Here is a 20,863-nt window from a genome sequence, read left to right as displayed (position 1 = left end):
CCTGGGCCACGGGCGCCAGGCACAGACCACGGACACAGAGCCGAGCTCCACAGCCGACAAAGACCCCGTCAGAACCCCAACATCAGCACACCTGGGGCGAACTGAGCCCCACCATCGCCCGCAGCCAGCCAGATATGTGGCCCCTCCACGATTGACTCAAACACAGCCAGCTCCAATACTGGCCAACCACACCCCCACGCCAACCCACATGTGCCCCTAAACCCTCTGTGCTCAATGTGCTGCAATGTGTGCAGTTAGTGTATGCAGTTAAAAGTGTGGGGTGTGGGAGCCATCCAAGCATTTCAAACCTGATCAATCAATCACTCACCTGCCCCGCAGACCCTGGTCTGGTGGTGTGATGTTTTTAGTAGTATGAGTGGTATTAAAATTGCAGGATAGTCTGTATAAATGATGTATGTACTGAGTTTGACTGCTCCAGTGCACCCGCCATGGCGGGCCCCTGACCAGCCCTCTGTCACCACACATGCTGACCACAGAACTGACGAAGGCAGACAGCCCCCCACCCACAGCCCAGCCCAGCCCCAGCATGATAGTTCACCCTCCCACTCGTGACGTAGATGGACACGCAAGCCCCACAACCCCGCCCACAGTGCACCAACCTATGGACCACGGGCCCAAACCCGACCTCACATCCCCACCCCTGACCCAAACCCCAAACCCGCAACCATGCCCCAGGCCGAGACACGGAAGCCAGCAACAGGCACCAGCAGATGCCCCCCAGGCCCCCAGGCCCCTTTACCCCCGTTTGTAAGCAGCTCACCACAGCCAGCACTTCCAGATTAGGGAAAGGATCCAGAGGCTGTGCAAGTTATCCATATTTCATTAAATAAATTAACTTTGTTTTTGGATATTGGCAATAGTATTTTCATTAAGGTGTATTCTATTAATAGATTTAACCATTGGGATGAGGTGAGATTATTTCTGTTTTTCCAATTGAGTAATATGGTTTTCTTGGCTTTCTGGTAAAGACAATCAAAATAGGTTGCTGGTGTTTGGGAGGTGCCTCAACTGAGGAGAGGTCACTGAGGAGACATATAGACGGGGAAACTGGAATTGTGTGACCCAAAAGGGTCTGGGTTGGTCCAGAATGTTTGGATATGTGGGCAGCACCGGATGGCATGAAAGTGGTCATCTCTGCTATTAAGGAAAAATTTGTCACACAAACATTTTTTTCTTAATTTTGACATAATTAATAAACATCACAGACCCTCCTCACCACTGCAGCAAGTCCCCGACCCTCCAGAGGACCAAATAGACGATGACATGCCATGTCACCTGTGTGCACCTTGCAACAAATAAAGAGAAGTCTGTTCAAGAACACAGACTGGAAGACGTGGGGTTTTGACGCCACCAACCTTCAAGACAAAGACTCAGAACAGTTGAACCCCTGACCTTTTTCCCATCCCCGATTGGATCCCAGGCCCTCCTATGATGATGACGAAGACGATGTTTGTGTCAAATGTTTGTTTACCCATACTTATAGACTGCATCAGTCATTCTGTTCAGACATCACATTTTTGTTGTTGTGATAATTAAGTGATTCCATATCCCATTATTTCTACATAGCATTTTGTATTCATGTAATCTGCGCAATGTATTGATGTATTCGATAATCTGATCCATGAGAAGAACAATTTCCAGCTAGAATTGTGGAATGGCTTCACGTTGGCATTTTTCCCTGATTGTTAACTTGGGTTTTGCTGTAATGTGTTGCCATAGAGAGTGTAGGTAATTATTTTGGTCTTTTACTTTTCCCTAGTCAGGTTTTGGAGAAGAAGTTTGACCATTTGAGGTGCAGGATGTCCTACGACCTCTGTCTGGGTTTTTCATGGTTGAGTGTGTTTCCAGTTGATCTCAACTGATGAGACAGGACTCTTAGGGCATCTTTTTTGGGAAGCGAGGTGTTTCCCCAGATGGAATCTGGAATTTGTATAATTTCTATTGTTTTCGATTCATATGGGATTTTCTGACCTTTTTGCCTCAATTATATAAAAATCTTGTCATGAGTGCATTTTCTTTAAGGCGCAAAAGGGAGGAGTGTGATCGAAAAAATGTGTATATTCTTTTCTTATATTCTGTTAGGCTTCATTGTGTCTGGCTATGGCCACAATTCTCCAAGCCTGTGAAGATCACCATGACCGCTCAGTAAGAGATAAGACTCTTAGCTAGTACCAGACAGTACCAGGCCCCTTTGTCTCCACAAAACCTTTAGTTGCGGAGAAGGGCCAGGTGTGCATTCCTTCCCCTTCTCACTCCCTATTTGCCTGTAATTTCTCATTATTTTTAATGAGCACACATCATGTATTATAGTATGAAAGATGAAACATGAAACTAGGGGCTAGTCCCAACTTTTTGTACTGTATGTTGAAAAAACTGACTCTGGACAAATATAGGCAGACAATATTGTATTGCTTTTTCCAGCGTGTGTATTCCAGAGTGTATTACTGTATTGGTCTCATTTATTTTGCTAAATAAATTTCCTTAAAGTACCTGTAAAGTGAAAATAATATTGTGTTCTCAGTTTGTCACACCACAGAACAATGTGTTATTAACCACCCAGCCAAATTTTAATGATTAAAAAAACTGGCACGGCAGAGCATTTCGCTGTGTGACATCGCAGGTGCAACGCCGGGGGATGCTGGAGGGGATTGCCGCAAAGACTTGGCATGAGTTCACGATCTCCCTGAAGACTTCTTTTACTACAGGTGTTTATTTTGTTTGTTTATTCCCAAAACAGCGTTTCATCCCAAAGCTTAGCTTATTTCACCACTGATGGTCCATTTCCGATGGTCCGACCTGGCGTTTATATAGTTTTGGGGGCGGAGGTCATGCAAAGTACGATCTTGTATGCGTCATCGGGTCGCGATTTAGCCACGCCCAAAACCACAATACCACAAAAATGGTGAGAAACAGTTTAATGGTGTAACTCCACAATTCAGTACTACATCGTTCACAGTCTTTTCATATGTTTTCAGCAATGACCTTCTAACATGTGTAATGTGTGAGAAAGTATAAACAAATCACTTCATTCACTTTACAGGGACTTTAATAGAACAAGGATCTCAGTTTGTTCCTGAAAGCAAGGCAGGTTAACTCACGACCATGCAGTGGAATTCCTCAGACTATATATATATATATATATACAGTATATACAGTATATATAAATATTAGCTGTGTAACGAAACGTAGTTGATCTGTGATCCGTACAGATTGCCCCCCGTGGTTTGGCACGCATGTGAACCGCGGATAAATTGCGAAATTTAACCATCACAGTGAAATACAGTCTTACTGCCGCTGTTACTTTTTAAAGTAATAATTCCCTAAATCTCGATACAGAGTGTCAGTGAATAGAAGATAGACAAAACAGATGCGTGCTGTGTTTAACTGTGAGGCGCAGTGATTGGTTTACAGTACGTCATGCTATGTTGCTGCTACTTTACGACATATCGTGAAGCAAATGTCGGCGCTATGCTTCTGCTCGTCTGCCATATTGGAGCGGTCAAGATCCCCCGCCCCCCCCCCTTTTTTTTTTGATCCGACAAATGATCCGATCCGTGACTCAAAACCGTGATATGGGCAGAAAGTCCTACACTGTACTTAAGTACATATTTCAAGTATCTATACTTATATATATTCCATTTTGGATCAGAGAAAATATCTATGCTTCCGGGCTCGATAACATTTATTTCACGTTCATTGAGTTTCATTTCGGTTTTTTTATCTGGATATATATATATATATATATATATATATATATATATATACACACACACACACTGTATATATATAGATATACACACATATATATTAAAAGTAAGTCAAAGCAAAAGGAACCAGTCCACTAAGTGTGCCATCCTGTATTATAGGCTCTGTTACTTTTACCTTAAATACTTTCAGTGCATTTAAGAATATTTCAGAGACTCTTTGAGTGGTCCCCGGAGAACCTTGGATGAACTTTTGAAAGAGTACTTTGGCTTGAACTGAAATTGCAATGACCTTCTCTCCCTTGGGGAGGTGAGTCATGTTGGACCGGGGGTCTCTCCATACTTCTCTGACTGGAGTAATGGGACTTGTGTACTTTGTCCACCACTGAGTGATGACGGTGTGGGTAGGTGAATTGAGGTGAGTGAGGGTTGAATATGACTTTTAAGTAGATTCCAAACCATGCCTCTTTTAAAGCAATGAAGACCCAAAAAGCTTTGAGTTCTATAGTATACAGTATACACACAGAAACTCTGAACACCTGAGATGGTATGAGGGGGAAAATGACAATCACAGACCGACTGCCGAGCAAGCTGTAGCACTGGGATGAAAAAGAAACAACCAAAACACAGATGCCTGTTGTGAGTTGTGGAACATAACACCAAAAAACAAAAAAAAAAAAACATCAACAAAAAGGGTTTCAGTTTAGGGTTGAGGAAAATGGTTGGGGAATGGTTGAGGTAAAAGAACGCTTTAAATATAACTCAATCCACATCATGACACCAAAGGAATGAAATACATTGTTTTTAAAATTATTATTCACCTATAACATTGATTTTAATCAAAACAAAAGATCCTTGTCAGCGTTTTTTTGTAAAAAAGATTGACGCAACAGTTGACGTTGACGTAATGCAACAGATTTATTTGAATTCACCACACTGTGCAACCTTTTAGTGAAGCGGTCGTTACCATTGAGAATGTTCTATTATTAGAACCTTAACAATGAAAGTTTGTGCTCATATTCTGACTTGCAAGTACAAAATGCTCACATTTCACGCATGGCAGGAAGATTATTATCAAGCTCTGGGATCGCACAGAAAATACATAAGACATACACCGATCAGCCACAACAAGAAAACCACTGACAAGTGAAGTGAATTACATTGCTCATCTTGTTCCAATGGCATCTGTCAAGAGGTGGGATATATTAAGCATCAAGTGAACAGTCAGTTCTTGAAGTTGATGTGTTGGAAGCAGGAAAAATGGACAAGCGTAAGGATCTGAGTGACTTTGACAAGAGCCAAATTGTGATGGCTAGACAACTGGGTCAGAGCATCTCCAAAACGACAGGTCTTGTGGGGTGTTTCCGGTGTGAAGTAGTTAGTACCTACCAAAAGTGGTCCAAGTAAGGACAACTGGTGAACCAGCGACAGGGTCATGGGCTCCCATGGCTCATTGATGCACATGGGGAGTGAAGTCCAGCCCGTCTGGTCCAATCCCACAGAAGAGCTACTGTAGCACAAATTGCTGAAAATGTTAATAAATAATAACAGAAAGGTGTCAGAACACACAGTGCATCGCAGTTTGCTGCGTATGGGGCTGCGAAGACACAGACCGATCAGAGTGCCCATGCTGACCCCTGTCCACCTCTGAAAGCACCTACAATGGGCACGTGAACGTCAGAACTGGATCATGGAGCAATGGAAGGTGACTTGGTCTGATGAACCATGTTTTCTTTTACATCATGTGGATGGTCGGGGTTAGGGTCCAATCCCATCAAGCATCTGTTGGATGTGCTGGAACAAGCATGGTCCATGGGGTCCCACCTTCCAACTTAGAGGACTAAAAGGTTAACGCTGCTAACGTCTAGGTGCCAGATACCACAGGACACCTTCAGAGGTCTTGTGGAGTCCATGCCTCAATGGGTCAGAGCTGTTTAGGCAGCACGAGGGGGAGCTACACAATATTCGTCGTTATTCGTGCTGGTTTAAATGTTGTGGCTGATCGGTGTAAGCCCACAGTCATCTGCATTGCCTTTATGTGGACATTACTTTGAAAATGCAGCTCTGATGACACCCGGACCATAAACGTTGGGGGTTTGACATGGAATTTTTCCTCCAAAATGTAAATTAATGTATTCCCAAGCATAAGTTGCTTTTTGTAGACATCCTCTGAAAGATGACCGACTGAATACATGTTTAAGTACAATGAAAAAAGCTAAACCATTATATACTTGAATCCCAATCCATCCCCCTTCTTAGGTGACTCTAAAGGAGAGGCGCAAAGAATAGATAATATGTAATAAATAGATCATAAACATGGTTATATATAATAAATAGGTAATAAACATGGTAATAAGTAATAAATAGGTCATAAATAGGTAATACACATGGTACTAGTTAATAAACATGGTCATTGGTAGTAAACATGGTAAGAGGTAATAAATAGGTAATAAACATAATAAAGTATGTATATAGGTATCTATAAGAAAAATACATAGCAGCAGCCAAAGCCTTACACCTGTGGAGTTATACACAGGTACTCCACACATAACGACCGAGGTCCGTTCCAAGGACCAGGTCGTTAAGCGAATTGGTGGATAAGCGAGGACCCGCGTTATTTCACGGTAATGGGGCGTGGCCATTGCGAACGTTAGTGTAGTGAATACTGACAGACTGCGGGAATGAGACTGAGACTGAGAAAGGTGATGAGATGAGATGTATACAGTGTATAAAGTATATATAGTGTATATAGTATATATAGTGTATATAGTGTATATAGCGTATATAGTGTATATAGTGTACATAGTGTCGTAGTAATAGTAATCAGGGGTGCCCAATACGTCGATCGCAAAAAAAAAACGGGGGTTAAAAAAAACAAACGAAAAAAAAAAAAAAAAACATTTTAACCGATCTGACCAACATGTTGAATGAGCTTGATTTAGAGCTGCAAGGAAAAGATAAATGCGTGGTCAACGCGATCAGTTCAGTTAAAGCTTTCAAACGAAAAATGCAATTTCTGTCCTCAAAGCTGCAGCGCCATGATTTGGGGATCTTTCAAAACCTTGCATCAGAGCTGGAGACCCAAGGGAAGGCATGTACGCAACTTGACAGTGCGCGCTATACAGAGCAGACTGAAAACTGTCTTTCAGACTTTGACAAACGGTTTCAAGACTTTGCTTTACTCGAGCCAATCGCTACGTTCATGTGCTACCCATTTAGGGAAGATGTTGAGGTTGATTTACTCACATCAAAAATTGCAACACTGTTCCACCTGAACTCGTCTGCAATGGAGGATGAGATGTTGACACTACAGGCTGACATTCAGCTCAGGTCCAGGGTTCATGGATAGTTTTGGAACTTACTCACAGAGGAAAAGTACCCAAACATGAGGAAAGGTGCTACCTCCTTGACTGCATTATTCGGCTCTACTTATTTATGTGAGTCAGCCTTTTCCCATATAAAGATTATTGAAATACTGTTCCACCATAATGGATACCAGAAGCTACTGTCCGGACTATGCAACCCTGGCCAGCTCCATTCAGTGCAAGAGTAAGGTAGTGACCCTAAAAGCATTTAATTGAACTGTGCCATAAGGGTTCATGCAGTGATGCAAGGTACGCCAACATATATTGTATATATATATAAGTATACTCAGTATATATATATATAAATAAATATATTTAGCATTCTTTAATGCAGGTAGATCATTTTGACCCGGTCATTTTAAAAGTAGCTCACAAGCAGAAAAGGTGTGGGCACCCCTGGTGTATACTATATAGTGTATATATTATATATATTTATATAGTGTATATAGTGTATATAGTATATATAGTGTATTGTGTGTATAGTATATATAGTATACTGTATATAGTGTATATAGTATATATAGTGTATTGTGTATATAGTATATATAGTATACTGTATATAGTGTATATAGTATATATAGTGTACACAGTGTATGTAGTGTATACAGTGTATATAGTATATATAGTACATAAAGGGTGATGCAGCGTATAATACAGACTGGTCAGAGAGCTGGTCGTTAAATGAGGAGTACCGGTATATGTTCTTTTTACCTATGTATTCTGTGTGATACATATCGGGGGGGCAAGCTCGCAGTGTGCCGCCCACTGAGACTGAGCCACGTCAGGATAGACCAGGTCTTTGTATGGAATGTGCAGTTTGAGGACACAGTACCTGCGGTCCACGTCCGACTCCGAGCTGGGCGAACAGTTGGAGTAAGGGTGGTACTTGTCCTGCACACACACACACACACACACACACACACACACACACACACACACACACACACACACACACACACACACACACACACACACACACACACACACACACACACACACCCAAAATAAGCAACGGTCAGAACTGCGTCATGATCCTCGGTCTCCAGCAGGGAGCAGCACATACAAGTGTTTCTCACCTCGTCCTCGCTTTCATCCACTTTGGATTTCTTCTTTTCCTTCCCTGTCTTCTTGTCATCATCCTTCTTCTTCTCCTTCTCGGGCAGCAGGTCATCCAGCCAGGCCAGGTCGTGCTGGGAGAAGACCATGTCCAGCATCTTGCGCATGACCATCAGGCCGAGGATCTGGTGGGGCGGTCATCGTGTCCATCACATAGACATGAGTTTCGTCCAAGTTCGACAGTTCCACAATCATAACAACACAGAAAGTTATGAAAAATGTATGGAATTGCTTCTGGGAAAAACAACAGACCTGATAAAAAAAAAGGCCGGTAAAAAAAAACCCAAAACACCTGATCTATCATGATATCAGACAAGGTACCATGAACACAGAGATTGTCAACTTTTTTGGGGGTGGGGGGTGGGTAGTGCATACCATGATGGGGAAAATGATGGCCAGGAAGGTGGACTTGAGTATCCAGAGCACAGCCAGACACGTGATCTGCACCAGCGTGAAGAGGTGGATCCTCCGCAGGGGAACGTGGCGGAGGAAGGAGTAGTCGGGCTGGTGCTTGGACGGCATCATGCACAACTTAATCCTGTCCCAGAACTATGCAGGAGGGCAGGAGCCAGGGGGGGTTCAGCGGTGGGGGAATGAGGGAGCAGAAGACATCAAGAAAGAGGAAAGTTGGAGTTCCGCGGGTTAATTGTATGCTGACCCATTCGATGAGATAGCTCATTTGAATTTTTTTTTTTGCCTGGATTTGTATGCACGGCTCCCAGCTGGTCTGTACGGTGTCATTTAGGTTTGATCAGGGGAGGAGGAAGGGCACTGGAGTAACACCTGGTCCATCAGACTTCCCTATCAGTTTGGGGCTGGTGACCCACACTAACACACACACACACACACACATACACTAATTAGCCACAACACTAAAACCACCTGCCTAATATTGTGTAGCTCCCCCTTGTTCTGCCTAAACAGCTCTGACTCATTGATGCATGGACAAGACCTCTGAAGGTGTCCTGTGGTATCTGGCACCAAGACGTTAACAGCAGATCCTTTAAGTCCTGTCAGTTGCGAGGTGGTGCCCCATAGGATCAGGCTTGTTGTTCCAGCACATCCCACAGACGCTCAACCAGATTGAGATCTGGGGAATTTGGAGGCCGAGTCAACACCTTGAACCCTTTGTCTCAAACCATTCGTAAACATTTTAGCAGTGTGGCAGGGCGCTTTATTCAGCTGAAAGAGGCCCCTGCCATCAGGGAATACCGTTGCCATGAAGGAGTAAACTTGGTCTGCAACAATGTTTAGGTAGGTTGTACGTGTCAAAGTAACATCCACATGAATGCCAGGACCCAAGGCAGCAGAACATTGCCCAGAGCATCACACTGCCTCCGCCAGCTTGCCTTCTTCCCATAGTGCATCCTGGTGCCGTCTCTTCCCCAGGTAAACTACGCACACACACCCGATCATACACATGAGGTAAGTACTGGAGTTAAGTTAAGGTAAGTTTCATTTAGGAGGATTTAAATGTATATTTAATACAACACAGAGAAGTAAATCTATTTGTAATTATAGAACCTGTGATTGTGGCGCCGCCCCTTGCGGCCACCTGCGTGAGCACCTCGTGTTAATTACACACATTTTAGTATTTTTAGAGCTTACAGAGCTTATTGTGCATAATAATCGGGTGTCATAAATGTGATTCATCAAACCAGGCCACCTTCTTCCATTGCTCCATGGTCCAGTTCTGACGCTCATGTGCCCATTGTAGGCGCTTCCGGCGGTGGACAGGGGTCAGCATGGGCCCCCTGACCCATCTGCGGCTACACAGCCCCATACAGAGCAAGCTGTGATGCACTGTGTTTTCTGACACTTTTCTTTCATAGCCAGAATTAACTTTTTTAGCAATTTGTGCTACAGTAGCTCTTCTGTGGGATTGGACAAGATGGGCTGGACTTCACTCCTCACGCATATCAATGAGTGCTGAGCGCCCATGACCCTGTCACTGATTCACTGGTTGTCCTTCCTTGGATCACTTGTGGTAGGTACTAACCACTGCATACTGGGAACATGCTCTGACTCAGTCTTTTAGCCATTACAATTTAACTTTTGTCAAAGTCGCTCAGATCCTTACGCTTGCCCATTTTTCCTGCTTCCAACACATCAACTTCAAGAACTGACTCTTCACTCGCTACCCCTTGACAGGTACCATTGTAACGAGATGAGCAATGTTATTCACTTTACCTGTCAGTGGTTCAAATGTTGTGGCTGATCGGTGTATATATGTAGACAAAAGAGGCACAGGTGCAGCTTCCAGACACTGGTTTAAATGTTTAATTTTGTCGAATTTTCACATTTGAAAAATTCATAAGCTTATAATTAATTCTCCAGAGGTCGACATCTTTTTTGGTTTTTGTGGTTGTACGCTAGGCGTCTAGTATTAATGAGTGACCCAATCCGCTTCCTCCGACCCTTGTGGACTGTCTTTAACAATATTAAGCAGCTAGTCCAAAGCAATAAAGCAACACAAGGTTAGGCAATCTTAGCGCTGCCCAGTGCTCGTGAATCTTGTTTTTTTATCATAGTGTTTTTGTAAGCAATAACTGCGGGATGTAAAAGACAGGAGAAGAACAGTGGAAGACTGAATGGAATATATCAAAGAAGTAAAGAATAAGTGAATAATATACCTGGATTCCACTAAGAGAAGCCACTCCCATGTAGAGGAAGACGCCGTACAGCACCGGCATGGGGATGAACTGCCAAAAACCGGGAAAGAACGGGGTAGAAACATGGCAAATAAGAGGAAGAAGAAAGGAGCACTCCTAAATACGTTCTAGAAGTGATCGTCTACCTGAAGTACGGGAGCGAGGAAGATGGACACTCCAGTGAGGACGAACACCACAATGCCGGTTAATCTTTGCTCTCTGTGCATTAGACATAGGAGAGATGTAGACGGCACAGAGGAGTCAGAAATCCCTCCAGCCCTCTCCGTATGTTCACTTCTAAAGCACAATGATGACTCATACCAGAGAAAAAACAGGGCTCATTTTCCTACAGAGTGTACTCTCTCTCTCTCTCTCTCTCTCTCTCTCTCTCTCTCTCTCTCTCTCTCTCTCTCTCTCTCTCTCTCTCTCTCTCTCTCTCTCTCTCTCTCTCTCTCTCTCTCTCTCTCTCTCTCTCTCTCTCTCTCTCTCTCTCTCTCTCTCTCTTTCTCCTTCATCAACTCACCTGACCCCCAGGAACTGGGGCTGCTCACCGGGGGCGCTGGACGCGCTCTCCATTTTCAGTGAGTCGATGTGGGCTATGGAGATGACGGTGGCCGCCACGTACCAGGGCAGGCCCATGAAGGAGCAGGCGGCCATCAACACGCCCACCCAGAACAGGTCCAGGTGATAGCCGCAGCCTTTCTGCCCAGGACAAGAACCAGAGAAAATTGAAGCCCGATGGAATATCTCCGCAAAAGGGAATTGGTCATTTTGAACTCAGGCCCGGTAACTCAAACTGTAGAATAGGTTATGATAGTGTTCTTCAGCCACTGTGCCGTGACAGCATACCAGGTGTGCCATGAAAATGTTTTACATTCCTCTTAAAAAATTATTATAACTAATGGAAACTCTTGTGTTGCAAGATCAAAATTGCAAGCCTGTACTAATTAATCTAATTAATCAATACCAACCAGAATGCCAGTTGTGTGTTCATCTGACCACTGAAAGTGAGAACTATTGGTAGTGATGAAAGGTTTGAGTCGTTCTTGAGATTCGGTTACTCAGTAAAGAACATACATTCGTTCAATTTTCATTTAAAGGATTTTATGATTGCCGAGTCTTGCATCACTACATATTAGTAGGCCATAATAATAAGCACAGTTCTATGGATTTGTGACATTTTGCAAGGTTTTTAGTGGACAGGATGGTGGTGTGCCATGTGAATCTCTCACTGTAAACCACAGAAAATCAATTGGGAAACACTGGGGAACAATGACACATATAAACATTGATATATGGATAATGTCTCTGCTAATTAGGGATATTTATTAAAAGTCGGAAGTCAGCCTACCTTTAGTTTGTTCTCCTTGCGGTTGACAATGACGGCACTGATCTGCTGGTCCATGAAGATGAGGATGGTCACGAGGAGAGCGGGAACGAAGCTCGCTAAGTAAATCCACCAGGGATTCTTCCCGAACGGCATCACCAGCCAGCCGCGGTTGGGTCGCGTTGGCTGGTGGGAAGACAGAATTGTAAACTAACATTTGCTTTTTTAACAGCGGTCAAATAGCTTCTCTTATGCTGCTTTCACACATGCACTGTAGACCTGAAATTATCCGGACTTTTCCCGGATGTGTGTATGTGTGAACACAAATGTCAGAATCATTTGACCTGGACATTACCCAGACTTTATCCAGCCAGCACCCTAGTACAAAGTCCGGGTAATGTCTGATTGAGCCCAAGTGTGAATGGAGCAGCTGATTGTCCGGATCATTCACAACGAGAGAGTGGGCGTGTCACGTGTTGATGACGTCTATCATGCGCCAGTTATTTACCTTCGTACGGATCCTCGTGCACGGAGTGTAGCAGCTGTGTAGGGTCTATCGGCGACTTGATTGATCGCCATTGTTTGTTATTTTTTTTATCCGCCAGGAAAAATCCAAGCATTGAAACTGTGTAAGTGCAGTAATTGTGATGGTAACAAAGCAACATAATTATAATATAATCTCATAGAGAAAGATTGAGAATTGGAGCTGAGTTGTTTTTTTTCTTCTTCTCCAGACAGCGGTGCGCGCGGGCTCCCGTTCCCGTCTTTTTAATTTAGATCTATTCATTTTTGTTCGTAACCTACATAGGAAACAAATTTTAAACACAACCTAGTTAAGGGACCGCCCCGTTCCGTTCTGTTCCAAGAAAACCTGTGTGTCCCCTCTGTCGGGACAGTGGAGACGCACGTCTGTCTCCCTGTTGCTATGGGGCTTAATTAAGTAAAAACGAAATGCTTTTGAGTAAATACTTTACTTGTAAATAATAAATCCTGCACTTCTGAAATGGGGAGAATGGATTTGCAACATTAAATGCCATCTCGCCATTCCAGAAGTGAGATTGGAATTTTGCATGATTTCCCAAGCCTACTGCTGTGTACTCATTTCTGCTATCTTTATTATTCCTTTCCACTCTCTCATTTTTATTGCGGAAACATCCAAATACATGGAGTATCAACACAAAAAAAAGCCCAACTACTGATAAGTAGCCTCGTCCACCATCTTGGGTGTTCTGTTAAACTTTCCAGCGTCATTGTGTCAGGTCCTGCTTCCTGCATGCTCTACCCAGGCTCCGCCCCTTGTCTAAACCAAATCGATTATTTCCAGGTGGTGTAAACACGTCGAACATGGACAATCTCCGGTTGTGAGCTACATGTGTGAAAGGGCAAAACCGAACAATGTCCGGAGAATCAGGTCCGGACATTGTCCGGAGTGCATGTGTGAAAGCAGCTTTAGAGTTCCAATTCAAGGAGAGAGTTGATATTTGGAGTTCAGTTGTTATTTGGAGATTATAAATCATGGCCTTATAATTTGGTATTGCTATAACATGAGCTATATGCGGCATTCTATAACATTTAATATGCATGAAAAACAGATCTTGAAGTTGAGTTAGCAATCGATGAATAATAAATCTTTCGTGTACCTTGAATTCTGTGGGGACGATCAGCTTTGGGGTTTTGAGACCGATCAACATGTCTAGGCCCACGAAAGTCATGATGGACATGAAGATAGAGAAGTCGCTGATAAGTTTCCTCAGCTGATGTCGCAGAAACAAAGAGGGGAGACGAGACCAAAGTGACTCAAAAGGAGGAAGCTGACTGACGCAACCGTTGATTAATTAAGCAAATACATGTTTCAACATAGTGCTTGTCAAACATACATCAAACAGGTCTGACGCATCCCAAATGCATTGGAAATGCTAAGCTGCGATGGAACTCATAGATAATACTTTTGCTTCGGACGAGGCAGGGATAGGCATCTGATTGACTATTTACTACCTGCCAGTCAGAGGGAACAGGAGACATGACGCACATTAATTGTCAGGCCTGAAATCATACACAGAGTAAATAGTCATTGAAGATCCAAGTGGGTTCTAATCAGCCCTACCCCCTTGTTGGATTCTTCAACTGATCAATTTACCTATAGCATCACCACAAGTATGTTCCCTTTTCTTCATGAGATCGCAAATTTTAATAGCAGCAATTTTTTTAACAGTCCCACCCCATCCTCACCTTGGTGGGGAAGTAGCGGCTGAACTTGAACTTTTTGAGGGAGACGGTCATGGAGTAGGTGCCGAAGAAGAGGATGAAGGACATGAGTGCCAGGTCGGGGACATACTTGCAGGACTTGCCCACCAGCGAACCGCCATACTTCAGGCACTCCTTCTTGCTCAGCTGGCTCCAGTCCAGAGCTGTCACATTCAACTAGAGTGGAAGGGGGAGACAGCATGGGTTTTTGATGATTATTGGACAGCAGAGCAAAGGGAGCCCAATGTTTTTATGATCCATTTATACCATGTAAACAAAACCATTTCCCTTCTCTGAAACAGTGGTGACACAATGCCTCAGAATAGTTATTACATTTCCAAATATCCTCGGTAAACCCGTTAGTCATGTGAGTATGAAATTATGAAAACCACACTAACGCTAATTTCATGCCAGGAACGCCTATGAGCACTTACCCCAGAGACACTAGAGCTGTTATCTGGCATCGGAGCTAAACCATTGAAGATCAACGAAGCCGCTACACGGTGGAGTGGCAGAAAACAGCCGGAGTCGCAAAGGTAATGGAGGAAAAAATCAAAAGGCGGAGATGAAGGAGGGAAACTCACACAAAAAAAGGCACATCGTGAACACAGCTGCCAAAACGGCTGACACGTGGCAGAGAGCACGCAGAGGCCCCACGCATACAAAGCAAGAGGTACTCACTCGAAATAAGAGACAGCAGCCGAATCGTTAGCGGGTTGGCGGAGCCAGACAGGAGACAAATCAGTTACAGAATTCAATGTCTGGAGTCATCAGTGCAAAGCATGGTCTAGAAAACTGCAATAAAGGACACCTAATGGAATGGATCTACATTGGAAAAGAAGACCTGCGTCCAAATTCCATCTAAGCCCCAAACCACCCCTGCACCTCCCTCAGCGAAGGGGTGAACTCACTTGGATCCGGGGCCAGGCACTCGCATTTGTAGGCGGTGACGTAGTCGGGCTTGAATTCGGTGTTGATGGGGTAGTACTTGAAGGAGCCCACCATCTTCTTGATGGCGTCGGAGATGAAAATGAAGGAGATGAGGCTGGAGAAGCCCTCCTCGGTGAAGCGCGTCATGTACTTGATAATGTAGCTGGCGTCAGTTGCCACCAGGACCAAGCACTGCAGGCAGGAATGGATGCCGATCCACAGGCGCAGCTCCATGTAGTCGATGGCGTTGTTCCTGCAAACGAAAGGGGATGAAGGGGTGAAACTTAAAAAAAACAAGCTGTGGAGGAGACTGAGGAATTCAACGGTGGTCAACGGAGGAAGTTTGTGTCCAAAGAAATCCCATTCATATGCAGGTCAGCCGTTAAGAATCACGGGACAAAATATGTCCTACTTGGGCCCCCTACCAACCTTCAACTGACCTTCGACCCATGTGCCTGATAAACCATTGGCCAAACCTGTCCAACTAAACCATTTACAAATTCCATGCTTTAGTCAATAGCTTAGTTGTGAATCTGTCACAAATGATACATTTACCAGAAAAATACCCCAGTACTTGAATTATCATAGAATAACAGGAGTAATCCCAGGACCTTCTCTGGTCCAGGACCTGGTATAACGACCCAGTTTGACAACTTGACATTAGAGAGACAATTTGCCTTTTGACATTAGCATTCACTACATTTGCACACCGTGTCTGGTCCCGTCTGTCTCAGTGTGTTATTTTGGCATCGGCCGGTAAAAGCCTCACTTGCAGAATTCGAAGAGGAGCTTCTCGAAGATGAGGATGGGGCCGGTGGAGCTGAGGATGATGAGGGGCTGGCCGCCGAAAAGACAGAAGACTGTTCCCGCCAGTGCCGTGCCCAGAAAGCTCTCCATGACACCCTGGAGGAGAGAGGAGGGATGAGGGATGGAAAGAAAGAAAGAAAGAAAGAAAGAAAGAAAGAAAGAAGAGAGAAAGAAAAAGAAAGAAAGCGGGACACAGGGAAGAATTTTTAAATAAATGAGAAGACAGGACAAAAGTTAACAACAAAGGGAGAAAAACGTGGCCGGGAAATCAGAGTTGGTGATAAGATTGATGGAGAGAGATGAGAAGAACAGCCACAGAGAGGAAAAGAGGGGGAAAAGACAAAAGGAATGATTTTGAGTGAGGGTCCGAGCGGACTCTGCATGTGAATACAGAAGAACAAGGGTCAATGGGCTCCGTTTCATCTTGACAACTCCTTGTGAATCAGAAGCAGCCCGGGCACTTAGCCTCGATCACGCTCATCTCTGTTGCCAAGTATTTGTGTCGTGTGTGTGTGTGTGTGTGTGTGTGTGTGTGTGTGTGTCTGTGTTGTCACTACCGGATCTGCAGAACTACGATTTCTGATGCAATTGGTAGTGTATCTTCGTATGTGCGTAAACCATGCAAATGTAGTTGTTAGTGTGTGTGCATTTGTGCGTTCCTTTTGGTTTCCCTGTGTGTGCGCGTGTGTCTGTGTGTTTGTGACTTTTTGTTCATGAGGTTTACAGATTGTGGTGTGAGGATGGTGTGGTTTGAGCAGCCACACCTGTCCTGGGTCTAGGTAATTGGGGCCCAGGATCAGAGTGGCTGCATACCTGTTGACCGTTGGTTGGTCAAACGAGCAACAGGTAAAACCCCCATCCCCACACACACTCAGGAGAGGAGCCCCTGTTATGACACAACTTCATCTGCTCCTGGGCTTATTCCAACTAGCCCACTCTCTACAATAAACCTGGTGTCTGAAACTAAGTTGTTTGTCTCTGTGCCGTAGGTCCCTGAAAACACCACATGGGTGGCGTGTGGTAGGAGAAACTGCCACACAGATGTTTACTGGTTTCTTTTTAGGCGTGCTACTATTACACCGCAATGAATGAATAAAGTGTCTAATCTAATCCGATCTAATCTAATCTAATCTAATCCGATCGAATCCAATCGAATCTAATCTAATCTAATCTAATCTAATCTAATCTAATCTAATCTAATCTAATCTAATCTAATTAAATCTGTGTGTATGTTTTTCCACATATGCAAACACATATTTTGTAACACACTTGTTTGTGCGTGTGTGCATGTATAAACATTTGCGGCAACGTTACAGCATGTGCACACGTGTGTATAAGAGGTCAACCTACCTACACCTACCCCATAGGACACCCACCATCCCATTGGACAATGAGATCGGCAGGACACATTCATTGTCCTCTAATCAGAAAGTTTAAATGTTTTTCAATGCATCTCACTGTTTTACGTATGCATAATCCCCACTAATCTTGTTTTTAAGGTTTTTCTAATTTCTATAAAGCACCTTTACCTGTGTGTGTGCGTATCTGTGTGTGTGTATGTGTGTGTGTGTGCGCTCACCTGGTAGTTATCGGTGGCGTCACCCAGCAGGCCGCCGAAGGTGATGGCGTTGGTGATGCAGCCCAGGTAGATGAAGAGCACGGCCGAGATGGACTGGATGTGGAAGCCCTCGTAGAAGTCACTGGGCACCCACGGCAGCTTCCTCTTGATGTCCAGGTACAGGCCGCCACAGAAGCTGGTGCAGACACACACACAAACACACATACGCACACACACACACACACACACACACACACACACACACACACACACACACACACACACACACACACACACACACACACACACACACACACACACACACACTTACTATGCATCACACATTCTGTCCTGAAGTGTAATTATTTGTCTATGGTGTGTGAGAGGGAGAAAGAGAGAGAAGGAGAGACAGGGGAGGTCAGGGGCCAGGCAGTCATTTCAGCCGCGACAGGATGGGGACGTTAATAATTACTCCATAACTCAAAATGATGCCGAGGCTGCGGTGAGGGAGTTAAATCATGGAAGATAGTGTCTGATGCAATTTTCATCGGCTTTTCGTAGACTGTGAAATACAAAGCAGAACTTTTCTGAATCCTGAATCTCAAAATGCTTGTGGCTGCACTGATTCTGTACGGCTTATGGGTCAGCTTTCCAAAAGGTGATTTGTTTTGTTTAATTAGGTGTTTTAGCATTGGGAAGACTAAACCATTCTTATCACTTATATTCATTTAGGTCATGCAAGGTCGAGTCCCACAATACATACAGTATGTAGCTTTTCTGTGCATAGGTTAAACAATATCAATGGCTGATGCTCAAATTGTCGCATTTTGATGGATGTCCCCAAGGTACGAACAGTTGAGCAAAAAAGCTCGTCAGTTCTCTGGTCCGTCAGGTTGGAACGAGCTACAAAAAGCCTTAAAACTGATTTTGTTTCGAAAATAAGTTCAAACCGAAGGTTAAAAGTATTGGTAATGAAGCAGGATATTGGAATTGTTCAACCTTCTAGAATTCCATGGTTCTGTATTTCTCAGCGTTTCAAGGAATCAATGTTGTTTTGTGTTGTAGTGCTCTGCCTTTTACTGTATGTGTCATGTTTTATGTTGTGTTTTCAGTTGTTTGCTGCTTTCTAAGCCAGGTCTCTCTTGTAAAAGAGAGAGACTTACCTGGTAAAATAAAAGTAAAATAAAAAAAAATACATAAATAAGATAAGATAACATTGCACTGATTAAAGATACTTAAAATCCATTGTACTTTGTGTCTTCACAACTGTTTCTCATACTTGCTGATAATAACCTGAATATTTGGTTTTGTGGATTTCAAGGTTCAATTGTACTAAAAAGCACAGATGGAGGTAAAATTGTCATCGTTCTGCTGCTGCTGCTGCTGCTGCTTTGATTGTCCTTATGAACCTCGTTTGTTAGACGCGTGCAGAGCTGGATCCAGGCCACCCAGCACGTCTTGTTGTGGTACTGTGCCCTGCCTACCGTCCTGTGAAGGCCAGCTCCTCCCCCATCTCATGGGGCACGGGCATCTCCTCATCCTCAGACAGGGCCCCGCCCCCTCCGGCCGTCCCGTTCATCTGCCCCAGTTCGTTCAGGGAAAACACAGACTTCCTGCGGGCGGGAATAATGGGAAAGAAAGAAAGAGAGAAAGAAAGAAAAAAAGAAAGAAAGAAAGAAAGAAACGGGGTCACCATCCAAGTTGTGGGTTGTTAAGAGTGCACTACTGTCAGTTGTTTGATTTGAAATGGTCAGAAACTCTTGTGGAAAGTCTCAGACTAGTCTGGGCCTCGTCTGCGCCTCTTATGAGAATATCAGGGTGGTTTGATATTATGTTAAGTCAATAAAGACATGCTTTTGTCCATCCTTCCAAATTTTTCAACTCTCTTCAAAAAGTCTACTTGGATTGAACTCCCCTCTCCGCCCAAATTGACAGACGTTCACAGCGAGCGCGTCAAACCTTTTGTCGGCGGAGGTGACTTTCTTGGGCGGCTCGATTCGGATCTTTGGATCCCACTCTCCGGGCGGGAGCACAATCACCTCGTCCAAAAACTCATCTATGCCCGCGATGAGGTCCTCCCGATCCCTGGCCTTGTACGCCACGTCGCTGAAGATCTTGCGAGGAAAATGGAGGGAGAGAGAGCGAGAGACAGAGAGGTGACGGAAGGGCAAATCGAAAAAAAGATGATACACGAAGGGGGAAAGAAAAGTAGACATAGTCCGAATACGAGATAAGAATGTGTGTAAGAGAGAAAAACAGGCATATGATAGAAAGACAGAGACAGGTGTAATGGCCGATTTAACAATTTCATTAAGTACATATCATATGGACTGTAATATCCATAATGTACCCCACTGCGCTAAAACCAAAACAAACAAAAAGAGCTCAATTTCCTCTTTGTTCATTTGATTTAGTCGGTGTAATAAGCCAGAAGAGTCGGTGCAGCTCTGAGTTGTGAACGGAATTCTTAGAAGAATCATTTAATTCTATCGAAATTATTTATTAGCGTGGAATCCAATGTGTAAATTTACATTTAATATGAATAATGCTGGCTGCAGTTACAGAGTCGGGAACAAACTACTGTTTTGCCGGAGTGACTCGCGACTCCCGAGTCATTTCGCAAAGAACGAATTGTTCCTAAATCTTGCATCACTATTCTGCTCTGTCTGGACAGCTTCCCATGGCCTCATTGAACCGACACCCTGGAGGAACATTGACACTCTGACGGATTTCCAAAAAAACTGCAAATCAATCACTAAACGTGTGCTGGAAACAATGCGAGAGTGCATGAGAGCAGATTGCAAGGGAAGAGAATAAATACATCAAATGGCTTGTTTCGCATAGGGAATGACATGGAAATAATCCAGCTCAATTTATATATTTCTTTACTTTCAAAATGGCCACTGTGCAGATGTGGTCTGGGCTTTTTCAGGTCGTGGGGGAGTTGGAAAGAGGCGGAAGCGGCTGCCAGCGGCCCACGGTGGAGACCCGAATCCCAGGTGCAGTATGTATGTGCAAGTTTTATCGATTGCTTTCCCACATTTAGTTGAAATACGATTATGGCATGTAGCGCCAATTGTTGTTTTGCCTCTTTCCCATTAAAATTAATGTTATATCGTCCATGTAGCTGTGGAATTGCA

The 20,863-nt window shown here is 44.0% G+C and overlaps 1 protein-coding gene across 1 annotated transcript in view; it reads right to left on the bottom strand.

The window, feature by feature from the left end:
• slc4a5a (solute carrier family 4 member 5a) overlaps window positions 1–20,863 on the bottom strand; it is a gene marked incomplete at its 3' end in the record, with an annotated part of 38,537 nt that overhangs the window by 5,203 nt on the left and 12,471 nt on the right. Inside the window, exons 9-23 of the mRNA XM_080003462.1 lie at window positions 19,683–19,837; window positions 19,208–19,336; window positions 17,745–17,919; window positions 16,128–16,261; window positions 15,340–15,611; window positions 14,863–14,924; window positions 14,414–14,605; window positions 13,825–13,938; window positions 12,209–12,370; window positions 11,381–11,559; window positions 11,004–11,076; window positions 10,840–10,908; window positions 8,582–8,755; window positions 8,167–8,331; window positions 7,923–7,981 (exon numbers count right to left, since the gene is read on the bottom strand). Of these exons, the coding sequence (XP_079859588.1) occupies window positions 7,923–7,981; window positions 8,167–8,331; window positions 8,582–8,755; window positions 10,840–10,908; window positions 11,004–11,076; window positions 11,381–11,559; window positions 12,209–12,370; window positions 13,825–13,938; window positions 14,414–14,605; window positions 14,863–14,924; window positions 15,340–15,611; window positions 16,128–16,261; window positions 17,745–17,919; window positions 19,208–19,336; window positions 19,683–19,837 (2,114 nt within the window). The remainder of the gene's footprint in view (window positions 1–7,922; window positions 7,982–8,166; window positions 8,332–8,581; window positions 8,756–10,839; window positions 10,909–11,003; window positions 11,077–11,380; window positions 11,560–12,208; window positions 12,371–13,824; window positions 13,939–14,413; window positions 14,606–14,862; window positions 14,925–15,339; window positions 15,612–16,127; window positions 16,262–17,744; window positions 17,920–19,207; window positions 19,337–19,682; window positions 19,838–20,863) is intronic.

This window comes from Zeus faber (genome assembly GCF_960531495.2).
Source record: "Zeus faber genome assembly, chromosome: 7".
Classification (NCBI taxonomy): domain Eukaryota; kingdom Metazoa; phylum Chordata; class Actinopteri; order Zeiformes; family Zeidae; genus Zeus; species Zeus faber.
This window is presented reverse-complemented; position numbering and strand designations above follow the sequence as displayed.